At 50.8% G+C, this 21,525-nt stretch overlaps 1 protein-coding gene across 2 annotated transcripts; it reads left to right on the top strand.

Annotated features, from left to right (window-relative positions):
• Positions 1-240: 240 nt before the first annotated feature.
• FBXO31 (F-box protein 31) lies at positions 241-20,478 on the top strand. Of its 2 annotated transcripts, XM_041400411.1 has the most exons (10): positions 242-677; positions 7,925-7,996; positions 9,765-9,851; positions 13,348-13,424; positions 14,815-14,982; positions 15,643-15,717; positions 17,034-17,143; positions 17,803-17,956; positions 18,520-18,881; positions 20,119-20,478. In XM_041400411.1, exons 1-10 carry the CDS (start codon positions 299-301, stop codon positions 20,339-20,341), a joined length of 1,707 nt encoding a protein of 568 aa, XP_041256345.1. In that variant the 5' UTR covers positions 242-298; the 3' UTR covers positions 20,342-20,478. The 2 variants fall into 2 exon arrangements, with proteins under 2 accessions (XP_041256346.1, XP_041256345.1); XM_041400412.1 differs by lacking the exon at positions 9,765-9,851 and having other exon boundaries at positions 241-677.
• Positions 20,479-21,525: the final 1,047 nt, after the last annotated feature.

The following is a 21,525-nucleotide window of genomic DNA, read 5'->3' as shown; positions in this document are numbered from 1 at the left end:
CCCTGCACCGGCCCGCAGCGCGCCCCGTTACCGGGCACCGGCCCCGCCATGCGCACGGTCCGCTAGGGGGCGCGCACGCTGGTTGCGTCGGTTAGCGACCAAGCGTCCGCTACCTGCGGGGGCGTGGCGCAGCAAGATGAGGAGGCGCTGATTGGAAGAGCCGCGCGGTAGGCGCGGCCTAGCGGCGGAACGGCGGCGCTGATTGGTGCGGCTTCGCGGTGGGCGGGGCCAGCGGCGGGCACGGCCGGCGGCCGGCACGGTGGCGCGCCCCGGAGCCGCGGTCAGAGCGGCGGCGGCCATGGCCGTGTGTGCCCGGCTGTGCGGCGTGGGGCCCGCCCGCGGCTGCCGCCGGCGCAGCGCCGCCAGGGAGCAACGCCGCGGCGCCGCCGACAGCGAGCCCGACACCGATACGGACCCCGAGGAAGCGGGAGGTGGGGGCGTCACGGAGGACGATGAAGCCGCGGAACGCATTGAGGGCGGGCGGCCCCTGCCGCCTTCAGTCGAGGCCGGCCCGGCCGGGCGGGCCCCGCTGTCCCTGTTGGAGCTGCCCCCGGAGCTCTTGGTGCAAATCTTCGGCTCCCTGCCCGGTACCGACCTGCCCAGCCTGGCCCGAGTGTGCACCACCTTCCGCCGCATCCTCAGCACCGACACGATCTGGCGGCGGCGCTGCCGCGAAGGTACCGCCCGCCCGAGGGCCCGCACGGCCCGGGGCCGCGGGGGAGCAGAGGTGCAGGAGCGCACCGGGGGTGCCGGAGGGCATGGTGGGCTGGGGGTCCTGAGGGGCTGGGGCCTGGGCTGCAGGGCAAAGAGCAGATTTGGGGTGCGGGCTGCGGCTCGCAGGGCTCCACGTGTGCAGGGGGGAGACCTGGGCACAACCCCTGGGACACGGTCCCTTGGTGGTGGCACTGGACTTGCGGCAAAGGGCATCGAGCTGGGGGGTGTCCCCCGGCAAAGGGCATCGAGCTGGGGGGTGTCCCCCGGCAAAGGGCATCGAGCTGGGGGTGTCCCCCGGCAAAGGGCATCCAGCTGGGGGTGTCCCCCGGCAAAGGGCATCCAGCTGGGGGTGTCCTCCGGAGGAATGGGATGGGAGAGGCCCTGGGAGGTGATGCCTCCGTGTAGCCTGTCCTTGGGGAATCCCGAGGACTGGGAATGCTCAGCTCCTGCACCGGGGATGGAAGGGGGGACCTTGGGGTACCGGGAGCTGGGTCCGGAGGAGGCCGTGGCGGGGTAAGGGCATCCTTGGGGAAGTACAGAGCCAGCGTGGAGAGGTTCCAGGTTCGGCTGTGCGTTTTCCAGGAATGCTCTGGTGCCAGGATGCTGTGCTGCAGTAATGCGAAGGCCTGGGAGGTGTTTTTTCCCCTGTGAGGCTGCGGGTCTCCCTCCTTCCTCCTCATCCTCTTCGTCCCACCGCTGTGGCTCTGTGTCCTGTGTTTGTTATTTCAGTCCTGTCCCACCTCCCAGGGGCTGCCTTGCTGTGCTCATCCTCTCCAAACGCTGCCATCCTGCCAGGGATGTGCTGCCAGCACATGAAGTCATGTGTATTTTCCTGTTTGCTTTCTGGTTTTAATAGCACTGAGGGCACGGCGATGAGAGATTTGGGAATGTCAGTGGCTGCCTGCAGTGGGATCTGGTGGAATGCTTGAAACCTTTGCAGGAATGAATTTGTGCCTTATCAGCACTGTCCAAGAGCCTTTGGACAGCACAAAGGCTGCACCTGGAAAATTTAAACCAAAGCATTATTTCATAATTCAGCATTGTCCCATTCATTTAACACTTTTTAGGAGATAGGCTAATGAAATGATGTTCATTCTTTCCTTATACTTCTCTAGGGACGTGGAGATTTGTGTGTTTGATGATTGGTTTGCAAAACTTCACTGATTAATTATTTTAATAGGTTATGATCCTGGCAAAATGTGTATATAGAAATTTATGTCACTTTTAACTCTAGGCTAGGTTGGCTTGTAAAAAAGACCTGCTGAATTAGGTCTGGTGGGGATTTACATGTATTTATCAAATTCATGTCTGCTCCTTGGATTTTCTTTCCAGTGGATAAAACTCAGCTGAAATTTAAGCAAATGAAGGCAACAGTAAGATTTTTATGGCTAAAACTAACCTGGACAGGAAGGGAAGGTATCAAGGCAACACTTTTGTCTATGGCTCTGAGCTAACTGCCAGGTGAGAGGTGTATAAACCAAATTTTGACTCTCTTTGCATGTAATTTCTCCAGTTTCCCAACATACCCATTCCAAGCAGTGTCAGAGAGTGCTTTGGTGGCTGCTGCTGTGTCTGAGGAGGATCCTGTTCCAAAGGCAGCTGCCCAAGCTGTCCTGAACACTTAAGGGGCAGTTCCTGGCCAAAATCTTCCTGCCGTGGTGAAACTGCTTGTGAACCTTTTAACCAGCTCTGGTTTTCCAGGCAGTTCCTCAGATGGACTTCTCAGGCTGTTTGTGGTGCTTTGCATTCTCTGCTGAGGTAGGACTGTAACTTTGAATGGTTGTGCACATGAGTATGGAATTGGGCATTATTTTATAGGTAAACATCAGGTGTTGGTAAATAAATATGCATTTAAAACTTAAAATATTCTGTGCTGTGTTTCTGCACAGCCATACACCGGTGACTCTGTGATAATCAAACATAAAATGTCATCGTTTTTGGTAATCTTTTCCAAAACTAATTCCCATTGAGCTCAGTGTTTAAGTGTGTCTGTGTCTGCCTGAGCCTTGTTGTGAGGCTGCACGTCCTAAAAACAGAACAAGAGCGCGTGTGCCTTGCTGGTTTGTTCACTCTGGAGCCTCCTGATGATCATGGAATCACAGAATATCCTGAGTTGGAAGGGATCCACAAGGATCATCCGAACCCAGCACGATGTTCCAGGAGTAACTGGGAAACTTCATCTTGCTGTCAGCTGCATGTGCAAAACCACTTCTGTTTTTAGGAGTGCACAGCAGTGCAGAGGCAGGAAAGAATCCTGAAATAACCAGAACAGAGAGGAGCTTGTCTGGGAGAAGCTGTTGTTGCAGTGCTTTGTTTTGGCCATTTTTTCCCTTCTCCTTGGACAGGAGCAGCCTGGCTGTGCCCCAGGCTGGATGGGAGCCCTCAGTCCTTGCAGTGTTGGTGTCTTGCTCTGCCCTGCCCTGGGCCAGCCCAGCTGTAGATTAGTGTGAAAACATGCTGTGATTATTCCAAGTGTCCAGAGGACTTGTCTGCCTGAAAGTGGAGTGGCTTTTGCTGCTGGTGGAGCACTGGGATGAAGCGGGGGGAATTGTGTGACACTGCCAGAGCTGTTGTCCTTTTATCATTGCAACTGTTTGGGGTAAACAATGTCTCTGGATTGCTTCCTTGGCAAGGGGAGGGTTGCAGTCACTTCCATGTTTTCTATAAATAGGAGATTGCTGATCCCTGCAGCAGGAGCAGAATTAAAGCTCGTGTCACCCTGGCTGGTGGCCTGACTTGACTTGATTAACACCTTATAGTCCATTTTTAATCTTTAAATTATTTCATCTTTGACCAGGGCAAATGCAGCAGAACACCTGGGAACAGACCAGCAATGCAGAATAACCACTTCTAGAGCTTGGAAGAAAAGGCTTTTTTGTTTGTGAAAACAACACCCAGCAGCTTTTGGGCCTGCTGGAAAATGTCAGCCAAGGTGCTGAAGTTTGTGACCTTCAGGTTGTAGGGAAAGAAGGGTGGGAAGTGTGGTTTGTACACTCAGTGAGGAGACTTTTGGGTGGGGTTCAGCTCTAAAAAGACTCCAAGGAATCCATGCAGGAGTTTGATGTACAAATGCTGCCACAACAGGAACCATTTCTTGCAGAGCTGTGCCCTAGTGAAGGTGGCTCTCATCAGCCACAAGGCTCCAGCCTCCCTTTGTGTGATGTGAAAACATTGTGTGGTGTGTTAGTCTGTGGCTTTTCTTCATCTCTGGTGACCTTTCCAGGCTTTTAAACTCCAGCTTGGCAGTGCTTGGTATTCTCCCTGCTCAGGCAGTGCTCAGCTGTCTGAGCCACCCCTCAGAGAGTCTCAGATCTTCTGCAGGCTGCACATCTGAAGCTGCCCATCCTCTGCACATGTGTGCATTTATTGCAGATCAAACCTCCTGTTCCTCCATGGTAGCCCCAGGCCTTCTCCTGGAAGAAGTGTTTGGGAGGACTGGCTCTGTTTTAAACTGATTGCTCAACCTTTGGAAGCAAGAAGCCAATTCCAAATTTGTTCATCTGGTGCTTCAGAGCTGCTGACCTGAGAATCTGCCATTTTTGTGGTATCTGGAATGATCCAGTGAGTTTTTATCCTCTCTGTTCTATGTCCAGCCTTGTGAACATGCATTTATCCAGGGATAATTGGAAGATTTGATTAGCCAGGACACAGTGGAAGTTCAGTAATGGTGAAGGGGATCAAGCTCTGCCAGACATCCTCATTTCCTCTGAACTGTGGATGTGCACACACAGCTTCCAGCAGCTCCCTGGCGTTGCCATGCTGGGAAAGGCAGCAGAAAAGCAGGAATTTGGGCTTTGATGTGAGCACAGGGCTTATTCCCAACCCAGGATGGAAGAGCCTTGCTTGTTTTTAAATTCCAAACTAGTCCTTGCAGGGTGAAGGTGGCACAGCTTCTTTTGGGGAGGAACAGGGAACGGGAGGCCTGGAAGTGCTGGGAGCAGGGCAGGAGATAAATGCCACTTGCAGAAGTGTTAGTGCAGCTCACAGCCAATGGAAACTGCTTTTCCAAGCCCTTAAAATCCTGTGCATGTGACCATGGAAACAGCAGCATGTGCCTGTGTTTGGGAAATCAGCACTCCCTGTAAACCAGCAGCCTTTCCAGCTAGTCAGTGGGAACCTGGAAAACCAATTTCCATCCTTGCTTTGCAAGCAGGATTAAGTAGCCATTTTCCAAGGGTGTGAATTTCTGTGACTATTAACTCCTTAAAATAAAAATACTTTACTCAGTGAGCTATTGCACTGAGATACATTTCCTTAAAATAGATTTAATTGCACTGAAATGGAATTTTCCAGGAAGCTCAAGCCCTTCAGATCTTTCTTGGAAAGGGATTTCTGTTCTCTGTAAAGAAAACTTCACCAGATTTATTTTTCTCTCATTAGCTTGAAGCCCTAGTTGCTGTTAATTTATGTCCCTCTTGCCTTCTGGGTTAAAAGGAGATGGCCTTTCATGCTTATGATATTTGGAAGGTTTTTTTTTTAAACACTGTGAGCCAAAATATTGATTTTTCCCATAAAATGGCCATGCTGGTGTGAGCAGCTGGGTCAGAAGAGCTGCAGTAATGCACTTATGGAGCTCAGCCATCACTGTGGCATTTTCACTCTCTGTAGCTGTTTGCTGACCAAAATAGGATAAGAATTAGTTATAAAATCAGTCTTAAAGCACATTAGGATGAGATTATTTTTTTTCTCTATAATACTCTCTTGGATATCTAGTGACAAGTAACATGTAGGAATATAGAAATCCTTAATTTTTGTATTATTTAAAGGAGTTTATTTGAATCTTTCCAGGTGAGATTGGAATTACAAGCACTTTATTAACAGTTTGGCTTTTATAAAATTTCACTGCAGGTTGTCAGGGGCCCTTGCATGAAGCTTTGACATCAAATCCCTTCCCAGCCTCTTATTTGGAGGTAACTTCTGCTGGTGGATCTTCCATGGCACTCACTTGAGGGATTTATGGATTAGGGAGAAGGCTGTGGGAAACTGTGGGAAGAGGGAATGTCACTCTTGGTGCTGCTGGAGATTCCATTTGGGGAGGATCCTCCACGTGTGTCCTCCCTTTGCCATGCAGTAAAATCCCTTCCCTGCCTGCAGTGCCCGGGGCTCATCTCACCTGTCCTGCTGATGCCTTGGGAAGGCTGGCCTAGAGCAGAGGCTGGGCAGAGCTAAAGAACAAAGCAGGGATTTTTTAAAAGGGTATCCTCAATGGGCAGCACAAGAGCCCAGCCAGGGCTGCACCCAGGATGAACCAAAATGGTCCCAAAATGAACCCAAGATGAACCAAAATGGTCCCAAAAATGGACAACCGGTCACAAGATCTCTCACTTTTACAAGTTCTGCTCCATTTGCATATTGGAGTTAATTGTCCAGTTACAGCTTTAGGTTATGAAGTTCCATTGTTCTTGTTTTTCTCTCTCCAGCCCACGGGGTTTGTGCTCTTGGGCTGAGATTTGGATCATTTGTCCTTGGTGCCCAGCTGGAGCAGGAATTGTTTTGTGTCCCTGCTCTGTGCACAGAGCTCACCATGCCCTGATGTGAAGCTCAGACCTGCACACTAAAGCAGCACAGAATGTGAAAAATATAAAAGCCAAACCCTGGGGTATCACTGGGGCCAGGTGAGTTTTGTTTAGGTGCCCAAGAGTTGCCTGTTCCTGCCCTTTTCCAAGGACTTTCCAGTCAGCTGAGGACATTCCACACTGCTCCTGCACCCCTTGGATGTGCTTCCATCCCTTGGATGTATTTCCCCATCCCTCCCTGACGTGCAGAGGGGTGCTGGGAAGCCTGGAGGGCTCTGGCAGGGTGGCTCTGCATTGCCAGGCTGCCCTGGAGCTGTGGTTCCGTGCCTCTGCAGCGCTCAGCTGGCAGAGCCCCAGCACTGAATGCTTTCTTTGTGCTGTGTGCTCTTCCTGCGAGCTCAGCTCTGCTAATTGTGCTTCCCCAGCCCACCTTGGGGCTGAGAGCCCTCAGAGCTTCCTCTGCCTTTGCCTACAGAAGTCAGCAGGAATTCTGCCACTGCCCTTGGCATTTTTTGATGAAGGGCAGTGTGTTTGCTGTGCCCTGTGCCCCCCTCACCCTTGCTGCTTAGCCAGACTGTGCAGGATGTGTATTCCCTGGAGACAGGCTGCCAGTAAACCTCTCTCATAGTGCGCTTGCATTTACAGACAGGAGGAGGCTGAATTAATTCAGGGAAACTCCTGTTTTTCTCCTGTTTGAAACCTGAGTTCTCTCCTGCAGCGGGTTTCCAGCATTAGGTGGTGCTTCACAGCCACGGTTGTTGATTCAAGGATGCTCAGCTGAGGATAAAGTTTGTATTTAATGGCTTGATGAAGGCCTGCAGAGATACAGTTTTGTGTCAAATACCTGGCAGGTGTTTGTGCTGCTGTTTGATCTGTGCTCTTGATGGCTTTGATGTCAAGGAGGGCACTTTTCTCTACTGAGATCTGTCAGGGTCACTGCAGCAGGGTGGCATTGTCACTGCTGATTTTTTGGGATCTCCCTCCTCTCATTTCCTCCCTCTACTCTTCGGAGAATTCCTGGCATTGAGACATTAGTACTTGCTTTTATTTTTTTTTTTTTTTGAAGTTTTTTAAAAGTTCGACGTTGACTTCCTGAAAATGAAAGGAGAGAATCTCATTTTCTGCTTCAAAGCTGCTCCCAGATCTCCGACTGCTTTTGTTTTCGGGGGGTTCTGGAAGCAATCAAAGGCATCTGACTGCACAGCAGCCCTGTCTCAATCTGATCTGCTTTCACTGTAACCATATTTGTACATGCTGGGGCCTGTTTTATGTCTGTGTTTCATTCTTTTTCGAGCCTGTGACCTTTCCTTCAGGATCCTAATAAGCAGTTTTCCCTGTCGGGTACCTCAGGGAGAGCAGATAATTGCTGCGCACAGCGGTGATTTGCTGGGAGCAGGCACACAATCCCAGCTGGAATGGGGATGTCTCCCACATTTCACACTCCTCCTGGCTGAGATGTGAGCAGCTGGCACTTTGCTGGGTGTGTTTGTGCCTTCTGGTGTGTTTGTTGCAGGCATTGCTTCTGAAATGTCTTGGAACCTGCCACGGAATCGCATCCGGTTTTTAAAGCAAAAATCAGATTCTTGGTCTGCTTTGGCAGCTTCAAGAAAGCACAAATCAGATCTCAGTGGTTTATGTCAAGGCTCCAAACCTTTTTGTGCCAGAGTTGACCCTTTTTTGCTGTGTTGTTGCAGAATATGGAGTGTGTGAAAACCTGAGGAAGCTGGAGATCACAGGAGCGTCCTGTCGAGATGTTTACGCCAAACGTAAGTGATGAAGCCAATCCAAATCGTGCTTAATACCAACTTTGAGAGCACAGAAATGATGAATATTTATTAAACTTTGATGGCAGAGGTTGTTCAGACTGACTTGCAAGGGTTTCATTGGGAAGTTGACATGTTTGGAGGTTTATTTGATACCAAAAATCAGGATTTCTGTGCCTCCCAGCCCTTTGGTGGGAGAAGAGGATGGAATTTAATTTTTAAATTAAGTTTATTGAGGGTTTTTCATCCTGTTTTGCCATTTTCAGATCTTGCTAAGGAATTAACAGATTTTTTTTTCTAAGCCTTGATCTCAGTGAAAGGAGATGGCTGTAGGAGAGTGGGAAAGGGATGAGCATTCCCTGAAGGAAGAGAGCCTGGCAGGAGGTGTCTGTGTGTTTTGGGAATGCCTGTGGGACCCTTTAGAACCCTGAAGCAGCAAAGACCCATTGATCTTAAAGCTGGGAACAAGAATAGGTAGAAGGGCTTTAATCCCATTTTTAATAGACTTGCTGAGCATCCACAGGAAAATTATTTCATCAGCTGATATCTCTCTTTCCCTATTATACTACACTAGGGATGGATCTGCCTCATTTTCCTGGCTGGGAGGGCTGAGTGATGCTGAGCCAGCACACAGATGTCCCCAGAGGAGTCCCATTAACCCTTGAGGCCTCCCTTAATTCCCATTTAATCCCATATTTTGGTGTGGTGACAGCCCCACAGCACATACCAGGTCAGATCTCAGCTCTTCACTGTCATTTTTAAGTGGGACAACACCTCTTCATGACCTGTAGTCCTGTTCACTGCATAACTGACGTAGTTCAGAGATACTAGAGTGGTATTTAGTGCTTTTTATGCACAAGTTGTGGGTGAAAATGGCCTTACTGGCTCAGGACAGGGGTGACTCTCCAGCCCAGTATCTCCCAGCCACGGCTGTGGGCAGGGATGCTGAGGAGAGGGTGAGCCTGTGGGATATTTTCCTAAACATTCCCACTGTTTCCAGCTTTCCAGAGTGTAATCAGGTTATTTATTTAATAACCTGCAATAAGTCTGCTTCACACATAGGTTTCCATGAGTAGTTTTCAAATCCATGGCATCCATTAGCAAAGGGTCATACTTGATGTGTGAGAACATCCCTGAGATGGCCTTTCCTGCCCTTCTGTGTAAGATCTGTGTTTGTAGCCACCCAGCAATCCCAGGCAGGGATGGTCACTCCAAACTGGGAATGCTTGGCAGCAGTTCTGGCTTTCAGGATGCCCCATCTCAGCTCCTCTGCTCACATTCTGCACTTTGCACTTTGCCCTGTGCCAGGAGCAGATTGCTGCTGGTGTCACCCCATTTGCTGTCCCATAAACCTCTTTAATTGCAGAGGAGTTAGTTTGGGATTAGTGCATGGACTTTTCCATTCCCTGAGTGTGTTTCTGTGAGAAATGCTGGGGGAAAATGGGAACTGAACTCAAGTGCCTGAAAGCAGAACTAATCCAAGGCCCATGGAGTGACTTGGTCTTCTTGAGGCCGCAGTGCAGAGTTTGAGGAAGGGCTTTGATTCCACTTGGAGTTCACTGGATGCCATTTGTAGATAATGTCTATGGGAATCTGGAACAGTTCTGTGTGAGGAATCCTGCCCACATGGGACTGAGGGTGACAGAAACAACTGGAAGCAAACTCAGGAGAGAGCTGGGCTTCCCTGCGCGGTTGCTGCAGATCCATGGAAGTGTTTGCTGGTCCCAGGGGAGCAGAGTTTGCTGGCACTCACCCTGCTCTGTCTGTTCAGGTATAAACCCCCGGGTGAAGTCGGGGCGTTTTATGAAAATCCTGCCCGACTACGAGCACATGGAGTACAGAGATGTTTACACCTGCCGTACGTACCCGCTGCGCCGCTGCCTGCGCCCAGCACGCCCGGGCTGCTGCATGGACTGTGCCCTGCCTTGGAGCAAAGCACTGCCCCGACCCTGGCACGGCAGGGACGTGCCACCAGGGGTGGCTGGAGCGTGTCACACGGCGCTGGGACCCTGCGGGGTGGCAGCGTGAGCAGGGCGGGCGCTGAGGGCTGCTGGCTTTCCTTCGGGTGCTCCTTGGAGGATCTCTCAGGAGCACTCACTCTGCTCCTTGGGAACTGCTCCTTTCTTTGAGGAAAGAATTCAGATACCCAGGAAAGAATTCACATACCCAGAGATACCTCCCAAAGGCAGCTCTGGACTGGCAAAGAGCTTCGTGGTGATTCAAGTGAACCGCAGTGCAATCCGCAGCTCTTCCCAGAGGAAAATGCTGAGTGTTCCCATAGTAATCCCCCCCCTGCACACTGAATCCTTCTGAGCACCATCTCTGTCTCTAGGAAACGTTCTGCTAATGTTTTAAACATTGTGATTTGCCTTCCTCACTTTGGATAACCTTTTTTCCCCCTCCTCGTGTTGTGTTGAGGGAGGAATAGTTAAACCCTTGGAGTTTAGTGTTCAGCAGGAATTGTGGGGGAAGGACTGATTAGTTTACATCAATTAAGGAAGCCAGGATTATTTAGTGTTTATTTAGAGGGGGTGTTGAGCTGTCTGTGATGCTCCTTTGGGTCTGCAGAGTTTGGCAGACTCCAGTTACTAACCCACTGCTTGGGAATGGAGTTTTTCACACGCATTAATCAGTGAGTGGATGCTGCAGAATTCCCTGTGCTGAGGGAAGCAACTGAGCAGGGGCCATGCAGGGGAGGTGGTGACTTTAATGTGAGTCAGGACAGACCAGCAGCAGGACTACAGCAGGAACTGGGACAAAGTTTGGGCTTTGGCAGCTTGGGATGTCTGTTCTGGGGCTGCATAGGAAGGAGAAGCAAATCCAAGCTGCAAGATGGATTCCTTTGGGGACTGGATGTTGCTCCAAACTTAAATGGCATTTAGTGCTGTTCCCTCAGTTGTTATTTCTTTAGCTCAGCCCCAGATTTCTGATGTGCTCCTTTTCTCTTGGGGAAAAGCTTGGGTGGTTGGACTTGGTGATCTTAGAGGTCTTTTCTGTGGTTCTGAGCCCATGTGGATTAAGATGCAGTGGCCCATTTCCCCTTTTCCCCCTCCTGTGCTGTCAGGATTTTCCATGGAACTCTTCCCTAGTTCCTGTTCCTGCAGGGTCAGCTAGGTGAGCTCAGATCACTTTCCTCAGGGGTTTAAACTCACTTGGATTACTCTGAGCTCTTCCCACAAGCAGGTCAGGTGTCACCAGCCAGGGCACTGCTTTCATTGCTCCAGCTCCTTTTGCTTCCAGAGACCTTCCTGCATCCCAGGAATCGGGAAGAATTGCAGTGGGTTGGGGCTTTCCTGGTCAGGAATGCCCCAGGCAGCCTTTTGTCAGTGGGAGCTTGGCATTCCCTGCTTTCCCGAGGCCATTCCCAGCTGGATTCAAGCCCCCCTCCCATCTGAAGGGTGTGCAGAGCTGCTTGTGGAGCGTGGGGAATATCCAGGCTGGGTGAAGGCTGTCCTGGAGCATCCAGTGGATGTGGTTTTGCTCCATTTGGCAGGATGTGGACTCAGAAATTTGGGTAGGCAAGAGGCTTCTCCAGGAGTGAGCACAGGCAGTGGAAAACCTTGGAGAAAGACCCAAGTGCTGTTTTCTTTCGAGGAGCAGGAAGGGAAACAAATGCTAAATCCATCCTGTCTCCTGCCAGGAGGAGCCAGAGCTGGAATTTATCAGGTTTCCCTGCAATTAATATTAGCTGCTGTTTTGCTGGAGCTCAGAGACAGCCCAGGCTTGAAAACTGAGCTGTGTTTTGAGACTTGTTTGGGCCTTTGGCCAAGCACCAGCATTCTCCCCAGTAAGTTCTGGAAGTGAATGACATTTTTTTTTTTTGGCCTCCTGTGTCCAGAGCTCAGCTCTGTTTCCTGAAATTGGTCCTAACAGGAGCTGGGCTAGGAGGGGCATCCTCATCCCCCTGGGATAGCTTAGTTTTCTGTCCTAAAAAAATAAAAATACATTAAAAACGGCTGGGTTTTATCAGCTCTGTGGCAGACAGGGCAGAAGGCAGAGTGTGGTGGGTGGAGCAGCTCATGCCATTAATTAATGTGTAATTACTGAGCTGGGAATGGGGTTTGCCTGCTTGCCTTAGTGTTGTTTGTGCTGCACTTGGTTCCCTGGGTGAAACCTGGCCAGTGAAATTGTTTACTGCCCAGGAAAAAGGCTCCTCCAGGCCAGTTGGCAGTAGCTCTGGACATCCCTCCCTGCCATCCTAAACTCCTGTGGAAATTCTTGCTTTTGGTGGAATAAAACCACTCCTGTAGTTCTTGCTGTCTGAAGTAAATAATGCAACAAAGCTGCTGGAGCAGCTGCACTGAAACACAGTTCTGCTTTTAAATTAATGCAAACCCAACCTTATTATTCAAGCCAGTCCTGGAGGTTAAAATGAGTTTACTGTGGCCTTCTGAGTTGGCCATGGACTTGTAAAAGATCAGTGAAATACCTTCTTGCCATCTTCATGGAAACAGTGTGCATGCTGCTGTTCCTGCCCAGAATGCCAGAGTGTGTAATGCCTTCTTGTGAAGGTTACTGGTGAGGAAACCAGGTGGAGAAAAGGGAATTAGATGGACAAGAGGAAAGGCTGTGTAAGGACTGGAGGTGGGTCCCATCTCTAAGCTTTCCTCACCACAGGAGGGTTAAGTTTATTCTGTAAAAGCCCTTTTTTCCTGCTTGCTGAAAACATTCCTCTGTTTAGATGGGATTGGAGGGACAGCTGGCTCTGAGATGAGAAACAGGGAAGCCTCCACTGCTAGAGTAGATTTTGAGTGGGTTTTGGAAGCAGCTTTTGGGCACTGCTGAGGTGTAGCTGCTTCTGTAGAATTTTTAAGGCCATGACTGATGTGGCCACACCACCAAATTCCCCAGCTGGAGTGATCCATGTGCTTTGCCCGTGCTCCCAGTGGCTGTTTCTAAGGATGCTTAACTCTGGAGCCAAGATTGTCTACACAAGGCAGTGAAATGCTTTCAAAATCCTCCAATTTCCCTGTTCCTTCCTGCCTTCCTGCCTTTTCCTATTTTCTGTTGCTTTGCAGTGTGAAGCATTGAGTGCATTTTGGGTAACTGGAGGCAGCAGATGCTTTTATTTGTTTTTAGCTCTGGTTACATCGTGTGATTTGCATTAATGGGACTGTGTTACAAAAGTTTTTTGGGAATTCCTGCTGAGGTAGGTGGTTCTGCCCTTCCACAGGGCCACGAATAAAGAACATAAAAGCGTGTGAGCTTGGGGGAGGGCTCAGCTTGCACACAATCACTTTCCTGCATAAATGCAGTTGTGTGTGCTGTGTGTGCAGCCTGGCAGCAGGGTTTTCATTCCCAAAATCCCAGTGGCTGGGCTGGGTGTGCTCACTGAGTGTCTCCCTGTCCCCCAGTGCTGCACCGCTACCGGCACATCCTGGGATTGTGGCAGCCGGACATCGGGCCCTACGGGGGACTGCTGAACGTGGTGGTGAGTGAGAGCCTCATCCCGAGGCTTTTGGGGGCTCAGAGCTGCTTCTTTACACTTTCCACACCTGGCAGCCATTCCCAGACCATTAAATAGTCTGGACAGTCAGTCCTTGAGTGGGTGGTTTGGACACAGAGGGTGCTCCGTGGTTCTCTCCTGGTTCCTCTTAGGTTAGACCTCAGGAGGAATTGCTTCACAGGAAAGGTGGTTAAACACAGCAGGGGCTGCTCATGGGGGAACCCCATCCCTGGAGTGGAGGTGGCACTCATGGCTCTGCGTGGGGACTGCTCACAGGCTGGACTCCATGGTCCTGGAGCTCTTTTCCAGCCTGAATGGTTCTGGGATTCTCATCATCACCACCTTTCTCCAGACAGTTTTTATGTTTCAGCTCCGCACCAAACAGCCCCAGGAGCAGGTAGAAAACATGATCAGTGTTTGAAGGAAAGGCTTGATTTAGGGTCTGGCACTGATATTCCAGTGGCTGGCACAGGAGTCTGTTCATTTACTTCATTTTCTTTGCCTGCAGCTGAACCTTTTGCAAAGGGCTTTGCAGTTGTGTGGTTGGCAAACCTTTACCCCAGCCCCAAGACTCGTGCATCAGGTGTAGAGTGACACTGGTGCAAGATCTGTGGAGCCTGGCAGCTCTGGTGCTGCTGTGAGAGCATTAATGAGCAGCATTTGACTCAGCTGAGAGCTGAGCCAGGAGTTTGCCTGGAGCCCTTGTTCTCTGCACCAGGGTTCACCAGCTGCCAGCCTGAAGCAGAACAAATCATGAGACCTTTGGGTTTTGCAAGATTCTGGTGCATGAACTGGTGTAAGAGGGCATCCAGCTGCATCAGTGCTTCCCCTGTGACCTTTGTAGGTCAGTATAAAGACTTATAAAGACTTTGTCTCAGCTCTCTCTGTTTGGAGAATATCCTGCCTCTGGAATGGCAGGCCCTGAGGGAAGGGATTCTGTCAGGTGTGCAGGAAGGGGGTTGTGCCTCTCAGTAGAGGAAAGTTGCTTCCTGTGTTCTCTGAGTAATAAAACCAAATAATTCCTCATCCAAAAAGCAGGGATAGTCATGGGAAGCAGAATATCTGCCAGCAGGAGCTCTCAAACCAATTAGAGTCTGACTTGCTGTGTGGTCTTTCCCTCTGGATCCTGCACTCCAGGCAAGTCATTTGCAGCAATAAAGGCCTGAGCTTTTCCCAGTGGTGCAGGAAGCCTTGTAAAGAAACCCTCCTCACCCTGGCAGTGCATATGGTCTGGGTTAATGGCTGGAAAGCTGTTTGGGAATGCAGCAAACTGTTCTGCAGCTGCTGGGCCACGAGAGGCCTCAGAGGTTGCTGCAGGCTCCTGAGGAATCCTGCAAAGCTGATCCCCTGGGCTCTGTGTCCTGTCCCTCTGCAGGTGGATGGTTTGTTCATCATTGGCTGGATGTACCTGCCCCCTCATGACCCTCACGTGGATGATCCCATGAGATTCAAGCCCCTCTTCAGGATCCACCTCATGGAGAGGAAATGTGCCACGGTGGAGTGCATGTATGGCCACAAGGGACCTCATAATGGCCACATCCAGGTGGGCTCCTCTGCCTCCCTCAGCACCGTCTGTGCACTTTGGCTCTGGAAATGGATTCATCAGAAAGCTGGGAGAATTTTATTTCAGAGATACGGCTTTCACCACCCTGCTGTGTGTGTGGGCACCAGCTTTACACTCATTATGTGTCTGACAAGTTGTGTGGGCTGTTCCCTGCTCTGAATTTGTTCCCTGGCACTGTCACAGCCAGGCTGTTGTGCTGTTTTCTGTTGGGCTGGGAGCACCAGGATGTGCACAGGCTGGGGAAAGGATGTGTAAGCTGGCCCTGGGCAGCTGCTGGGTGTGCCCAGGCAGACACAGACTTGTTCTGCAGCTCTCTCCATGCTGAGACCTTGGGAAGGTGATGCAGCGTCCATTGGATGCTTTGAAAAGCTTCCTGACAGATCTTCTTTAAAGGAGGAAGCTGAAATAGGAAAGCAGCTTAAAACTATTATTTTCATTAGAGTGCATTGAGATTTTATTGCTTTTATTTCTCTGTTCTGTAGCTGCTGCACTCGGTAGCAGTGAATGATTCCTCTGTTGTAGTAAATCCAGTAATGTTTGTTTTGTAAAGCATTTACTGGGAGCAGTCTTAGCTACATCATCCCAAGCATCTCTAAACAGGTGTGTAACCTGTTCAATTCTCCTCCTTGCTGACTACAGATTGTAAAGAAGGACGAGTTCTCCACCAAGTGCAACCAGACAGATCACCACCGGATGTCAGGGGGCAGGCAGGAGGTGAGTGCTCTGCCAGGGCTCTGCACTGAGCCCTTTGTGTGTCCCCTTCCTGAGATCTGCTTCCAGCTGCTGCCCTTCTGATTTCTGTGTCATTGGGCCTGCATGAACCCCCAGGTTTGGGAGCTTTTGGTCATTCCCTCTTTCAGGCAGTTTTGTGTCAAGGTGCTCTTTGAGCCCCAGCACCTTCCTCCTCTTTTGGTAGCAGACCTGTCCAGGCAGGGGCAGCAGCACTTGTTGGCCATCAGCAGCACTCCAGGCACTGATCTCAGTGGCATTGCTTCTGTATAATTAAGATCTTTCAAACTCAGTGAGCACCAGCTGCACTTGGGTACCTGCTGGTCAGCAAGGCACCTTCCCACTGCTTGCCTTGCTCGAGGGATTAAAGCTTCATTTGGTTGTTTCTCCTGTGTGTGTCAGCTCTACCCAGCAAGGCAGATTCCTGACTGAAATAGCTGTGTTGAAATGCAGGTATAAATGGCAGGATGAATACCTGTGCCAGGTACTGCTCTTTGCTTCCAGCTGGTTCCACGTGACAAATCTGATATTTCAGCTGCTTTCTGAGGAAGGCTGGAAAATGTCTGTCTGCTAATGGGAAACAGCTGGGTGAAAGGTTTAGTTAAGTGTTTTCTGGTGCTGGAGCAGATGAGAAATGCTTTAATACTTCCAAAGCACCACGTTACGTGTGCGTGGCTTTATGGAAATTGGAGGATCTGGCTTGGGAAGATAAAGGAGGCAGGTTTGGAATATCACTTGGCAGGCTGCTATCTCAGTGTAAGCTGTTATCACACCAACTCATGGCAGGGTATTAACTTGTCAGAGCTGCAGTTGGGTACTTCAGGAGATGCTTTCAAAGCATCCTTTTGGATTTAGATGCATCAGTATTAAATCAGCAGGATTTAACCTTCTAAACCCTCAGTGCTTTTCAAAAGCTTTTTTCTTTTATGTTGAGCGTGTCAGGACAGGGCACAGGAGTCAGCTTGTGGGCACACAAATTAGTTACTGTGAGAGAAAGAGTAGATGAGCTACTTTGCCATGCTCATGCCTTTATTCTGAGGAGGTTTATGCTTCTGCCTGGGATTTATTTGAAGGGGAGCCTGTGTATTGTGTGATCACTGGCAGTTACCATAATCACTATTTGTTCAGCGTATTTCCAAGCCAACACGTGCCTGTTCCCAAATCCAACCACGTTTCCCTGTCCTTGGCAGAGGGTGTGGCTCTGCCAGTGAAATGTGCTGTCGCAGAGTCACACCCTGAAGCCATCTTGGGGCATGTCACTGAAGTGACCTCATCCTCCCCCTTTTCTCCTCGTGCTGCAGGAATTCCGGACGTGGCTGAGGGAGGAGTGGGGTCGGACTCTGGAAGACATTTTCCACGAACACATGCAGGAGCTCATCCTGATGAAGTTCATCTACACCAGCCAATATGAGTAAGGGCTGCTGTAACTTCACACTCTGCACACTCTGCAGCATTTTTCCCCAAGTTGGGGTTTTCCATGGGCTTTCACAGCCAGAGCAATGTTATGTCTTTGCAGTGCTTCCCAGCTGTACAGGGAGATGAGGTGGAATGACAGCAGTAGGAATAGGATTCCAAGTTCTACACAGTAACTATGCACAGTAAGGTGCTTTTGAGTCATTTAACTCTCTTTAATTTGAAGACAGAGCAAATGCCTGTGATCCCAAGGAGTGTCTGGTTATTACCCATATTAGTCAGTGTGCTCTGTAGTGCAGGAATTAGAGAGTCCCTGAGAAACTGAGGATTTTAACCAGCTCTCCAAGCTTCTATTACTACCTCGCTGTAGCAGATGTTTAAATATGCTTCACTCTCAGGTTCTCTAGGAAACTTAAGGGCTGAGGAAGTTTCCTTGCTGCAGGAATCTCCTGCTGTGCTCACGAGGATGGTGCGGAGAGCAGCGCAGGGAGGGAGGAAGCGCTTGCAGAGCTCTAAAGCAAATCCTGAGCTTGCTGCAAACACAGATCCTGCCTGTCTTGACAACATCCCCAAGCTGCTGGAGGAGCAGAATGCAAACACACTGCTGCTGGGGAGGGGTTTTTTTCTTGACTTCTGTGATGTTTTTCTCTTGCCCAGCAACTGCCTGACGTACCGGCGCATCTACCTCCCCCCCAGCAGCCCCGAGGACCTCATCCAGCCAGGCCTCTTCAAAGGCACCTACGGGAGCCACGGGCTGGAGATTGTCATGCTGAGCTTCCATGGGAAGAAAGCCAAGGGTACCAAGATCACTGTGAGTGCGTTCTCCTGTCTCTCACGTGCTTGTGGAAGTGTTCTCAGTGGATGCACAGCAGAGGTTTCTGTCTGACAGAAAACTGACAGCTCAAATCCTGTTTCCTGTGGGGGTTGGTGGCACTGGGTGAATCTCAGTACACACAGAGTGACCAGGAGCTGCTCTGCAAAGTTGCTCCTGGCTTCCCTTTCCTTTCCTCTCCTCCAGCTGCTTTCTTTGAGCAGCTGGTGGCAGGTCACTGGAGGTCCCCTGTGTGTGTGTGAGGAGCGGGTACCAAATGTTGGCAGCTCTTCACTGAAGTCAGGCGTGGGAGCTCCTTTCCTCCGTGCAGGGAGGGATTCTGCAGCTGCAGCTTTGACTTTCTTTCACCCTTGCAAGTACAGCTTTTGATTTAAAATTCTGGTTCTGGGAAGGGGAATGCGGGGATGACAAAAAAGGTCCAAGCAGTTTGTTTTTTTTTATTGCCAGCTGGGTGATTGTAGAACGGGGTGAACTATTAACAAGTTCAGGTGATGGCTCTAGCAGCTGGTGTCTGCAGCCGTGCTGTTCCTTCCTGTCCCTAGGGAGATCCCAACATCCCAGCTGGACAGCAGACTGTGGAGATAGACCTGGCACATCCTCTGCAGCTGCCTGACATCGAGAACCTGCGTGACTTCAGCGAGCTGTCCCGCATCGTGCTGGAGGTGCAGGAGCAGGTCCGGCGGGAGGAGCAGGAGCGGGAGCAGAGACAGGAGGAGGAGGAGCACTCCCAGCAGGCTGCCTCCCAGCCTGCCAGCCCCCTGGGAGGAGAAGGTGCTGAGGGGGAAGAGACTGCAGCTGGGGCAGAGGGGACAACCCAGGACAAGGCCCCAGCTTCCCAGCCCTTCGTGCTGCCCATGGGAGTGATATCGAGGAATGAGGATTATCCCCGGACCTGCCGAGTCTGGTAACTGCTGCTTTTATGGCTGATGCATTTTTGAAAGGGAAAGGGAAATCTTTGAGGTGTGTCCTGTATTTATGTGCCCTTTACTTGCCTGTGGATCTCCCAGCCTCTTGGGCTCAGATTTCACAGAATCCCAGAATGGTTTGGATCAAAAGGGACCTAAAATCCCACCTTGTTCCAGCCCTGCTGGGGCAGGGACACCTTCCACTAGACCAGGTTGCTCCAATCCCTGTCTGACCTGGCCTTGAACATTTCCAGGGATGTAGAATGCACAATCTCTGCTTCCTGCCTCTGCTGCCCAATTTCCCAGGCTTTGGTTTGTTCCCTCTCACCATGCTGTCATCTGCCATCCCACTTCCTTGCTAGATTTACTTCAGAAGCTGGCACCTCTCCTGAATTGCACACACCCCCCTTTTTTTTTTTGGTGTGTTTTATGTCCCAGAGCTGCTCAGCTCATATATTTAGAACTGTTCAAGCTGCTTGCCATTCCCATGTGTGTCATTCATGTTCCTTGGCTGTGGGAACACAGTGCTCTCTCCCACTTTTCCCTGGCCTCCGGTGCCTTGGGGCAGCCCTGGCAGGTGCTGAGCACGCTGTGCAGGAGGTGCAGGCATGCAGAGAGCTGTGCTGAATGGGAGCTGGAGTTGGTGAAGCAGCACACTAAATGAAGTGTGGAAAAAGAGCCCAAAAGCTGAGGCTTAGGTGGGTGACCTTCAGCCAAACATCTGTGCTCATGGAAAAACCTACCCAGAGCTGGTTAATCCCAGAAGGCTTCTCCTGTCACAGCTCAGTTGTGTTTGGATAAAGCCCTGCTCCACCTGCTGCTTGCTCAGAGCTTTGACTGACCTTTATTCCTCCTCAGGTCCTGGTAGATTTTTCTGCTCTTTAGATTTTTCTCTCCCTTCCCTTAGGTTTTGGCTCTCTGGTCACGCTCTCAACGTGCCTTTGCTTTCCTGGAGGATTGAGCCTGTGCTGATCCTTGAGTTGCATGAGTTACTCTCAGATGGCTTTGGGGACTGCACTGCTGAAAACCCCAGCTTTGTGTGTAGGTTCTAAGCAGGACAACCCAAAGCAGGAACCTGCAAATAGCAACGGGGAGTTCTTTGTCTTAATAGAAAAACCGAGTGTAAATCTCGCTGTTCTGTCAGAGCGGCTTCCCCAGAGTCTTGTACTGATGTTTAACTAAACACTGGCTGATCCTGGCTCTTCTCACACCTGTTTTGTCCTCATCCCCTGGCAGTTTTTACGGGACAGGGCTCATTGCTGGCCACGGCTTCACCAGCCCCGAGAGGACGCCGGGGGTGTTCGTCCTGTTCGACGACGACCGCTTCGGCTTCATCTGGCTGGAGCTGAAATCCTTCAGCCTCTACAGCCGCATCAAGGTCTCCTTCCAGAACGCCCAGGCGCCTTCCCGGGAGGCCTTTGATGAGATGCTCAAGAACATTCAGTCCCTGGCTACTTGATGAGTGTTTGTGGTGAAGGACAGGGCTCGGGGTGGCCAAGGCTGCTGCGCTCCCCAGCCGGGCTGGGGCGGGGCGTCCTCGCCCTCGGTACCTCTGGATAGAAGCATGCACTTTGAATAAAGCCTTTCTACCCCAAATGTACACACATCCCACTTGAGACATCCCTGACTGCCCTTTCCTCTGTGCCACTCCACGCTGCTTCCCAGCAGTCCTTGTTTCCCAGTCTGTGCTTTGGAGAGCTGAAGGATCCTGCGGAGGAGGGAGCAGACCTTCCTTAGTGTCTTTGGACAAAACCATTCTGGTCCGAGCTGGACAGAGGAACAGGCAGTGACAAAGCACATCCTCCTCTCCAGAAACCTTTCTGTGGGTGCAGCATTGCCAGGAGAGGCTGCTGTGATACCTGCATCCTTGCTAATTGCAGTGTGTGGTTTCCTCTGGAGAATTCCCTCAGCCAGGGCAGGATCCCCACTGCAGATGAGTGTGTGCAGCATTGGCCTGGCTTCTGGAGCTTGATGGATGTGCTGTTCCTGGAGCTCCAGGTCTGGGTGTCTCCCTGAGACCAGAGATGTTTTTTTTCTCCTTGCAGGAGCTGGGTGTGGGACTGGAGATGAGTGTAAACTGCAAAAGCTCTGGTGTCTTCAGACTGGTTTGTACCTGAAAGGTTTTCTCAGTTCTTGCAAAGTGGGTCTGAAAAGGCACAGGAAGGAAGCAAAAGAAACCCAGCTGTGAGATGAGCCCAGTGGGCTCCAGCTGGGCAGCAGAAGGTGCCACTGGTCCTGTGTGACCCCAGGGCTGCCATTCCTGTGCAGGTTGCCCTTCAGAGTCCAGAGTGACAAGGGGTTGTCCTTGTGGCTTGTTGTGGCTCCTGGAGTGGTGGCTGCTGCTGCCCCACTCACAGAGCCCTTCTTTCCCTTTCTAGTTGCACTTGTTTGATCCCAGATGGTTTTGTGGCAGATCTGAGCTCCAGTGGGAATTGTGTGCTGCCGGCAAGGGAGCAGATTCCCTTTGTGCTGTGCAGGAAAACCCTGGCCAGTGCTCATTTCCAGGCTGTGAGTTGTGCTGGAAACCATCAGCCCTAACTCAGCCCTTTGTTGCAGCTGCCCTCTGGCTGTGATGACAAACTCCAGCTCCCTTCTCTTCTCCCCAGATCGGTGTCTAACAAACCCCTGCTGTTACATCTCTGC

This window comes from Onychostruthus taczanowskii, unplaced genomic scaffold, assembly GCF_017590055.1.
Source record: "Onychostruthus taczanowskii isolate IOZ18803 unplaced genomic scaffold, ASM1759005v1 scaffold18, whole genome shotgun sequence".
Lineage (NCBI taxonomy): Eukaryota > Metazoa > Chordata > Aves > Passeriformes > Passeridae > Onychostruthus > Onychostruthus taczanowskii.
The sequence above is the reverse complement of the archived record's forward strand: the minus strand, read 5'-3'. Positions and strand labels throughout refer to the sequence as shown.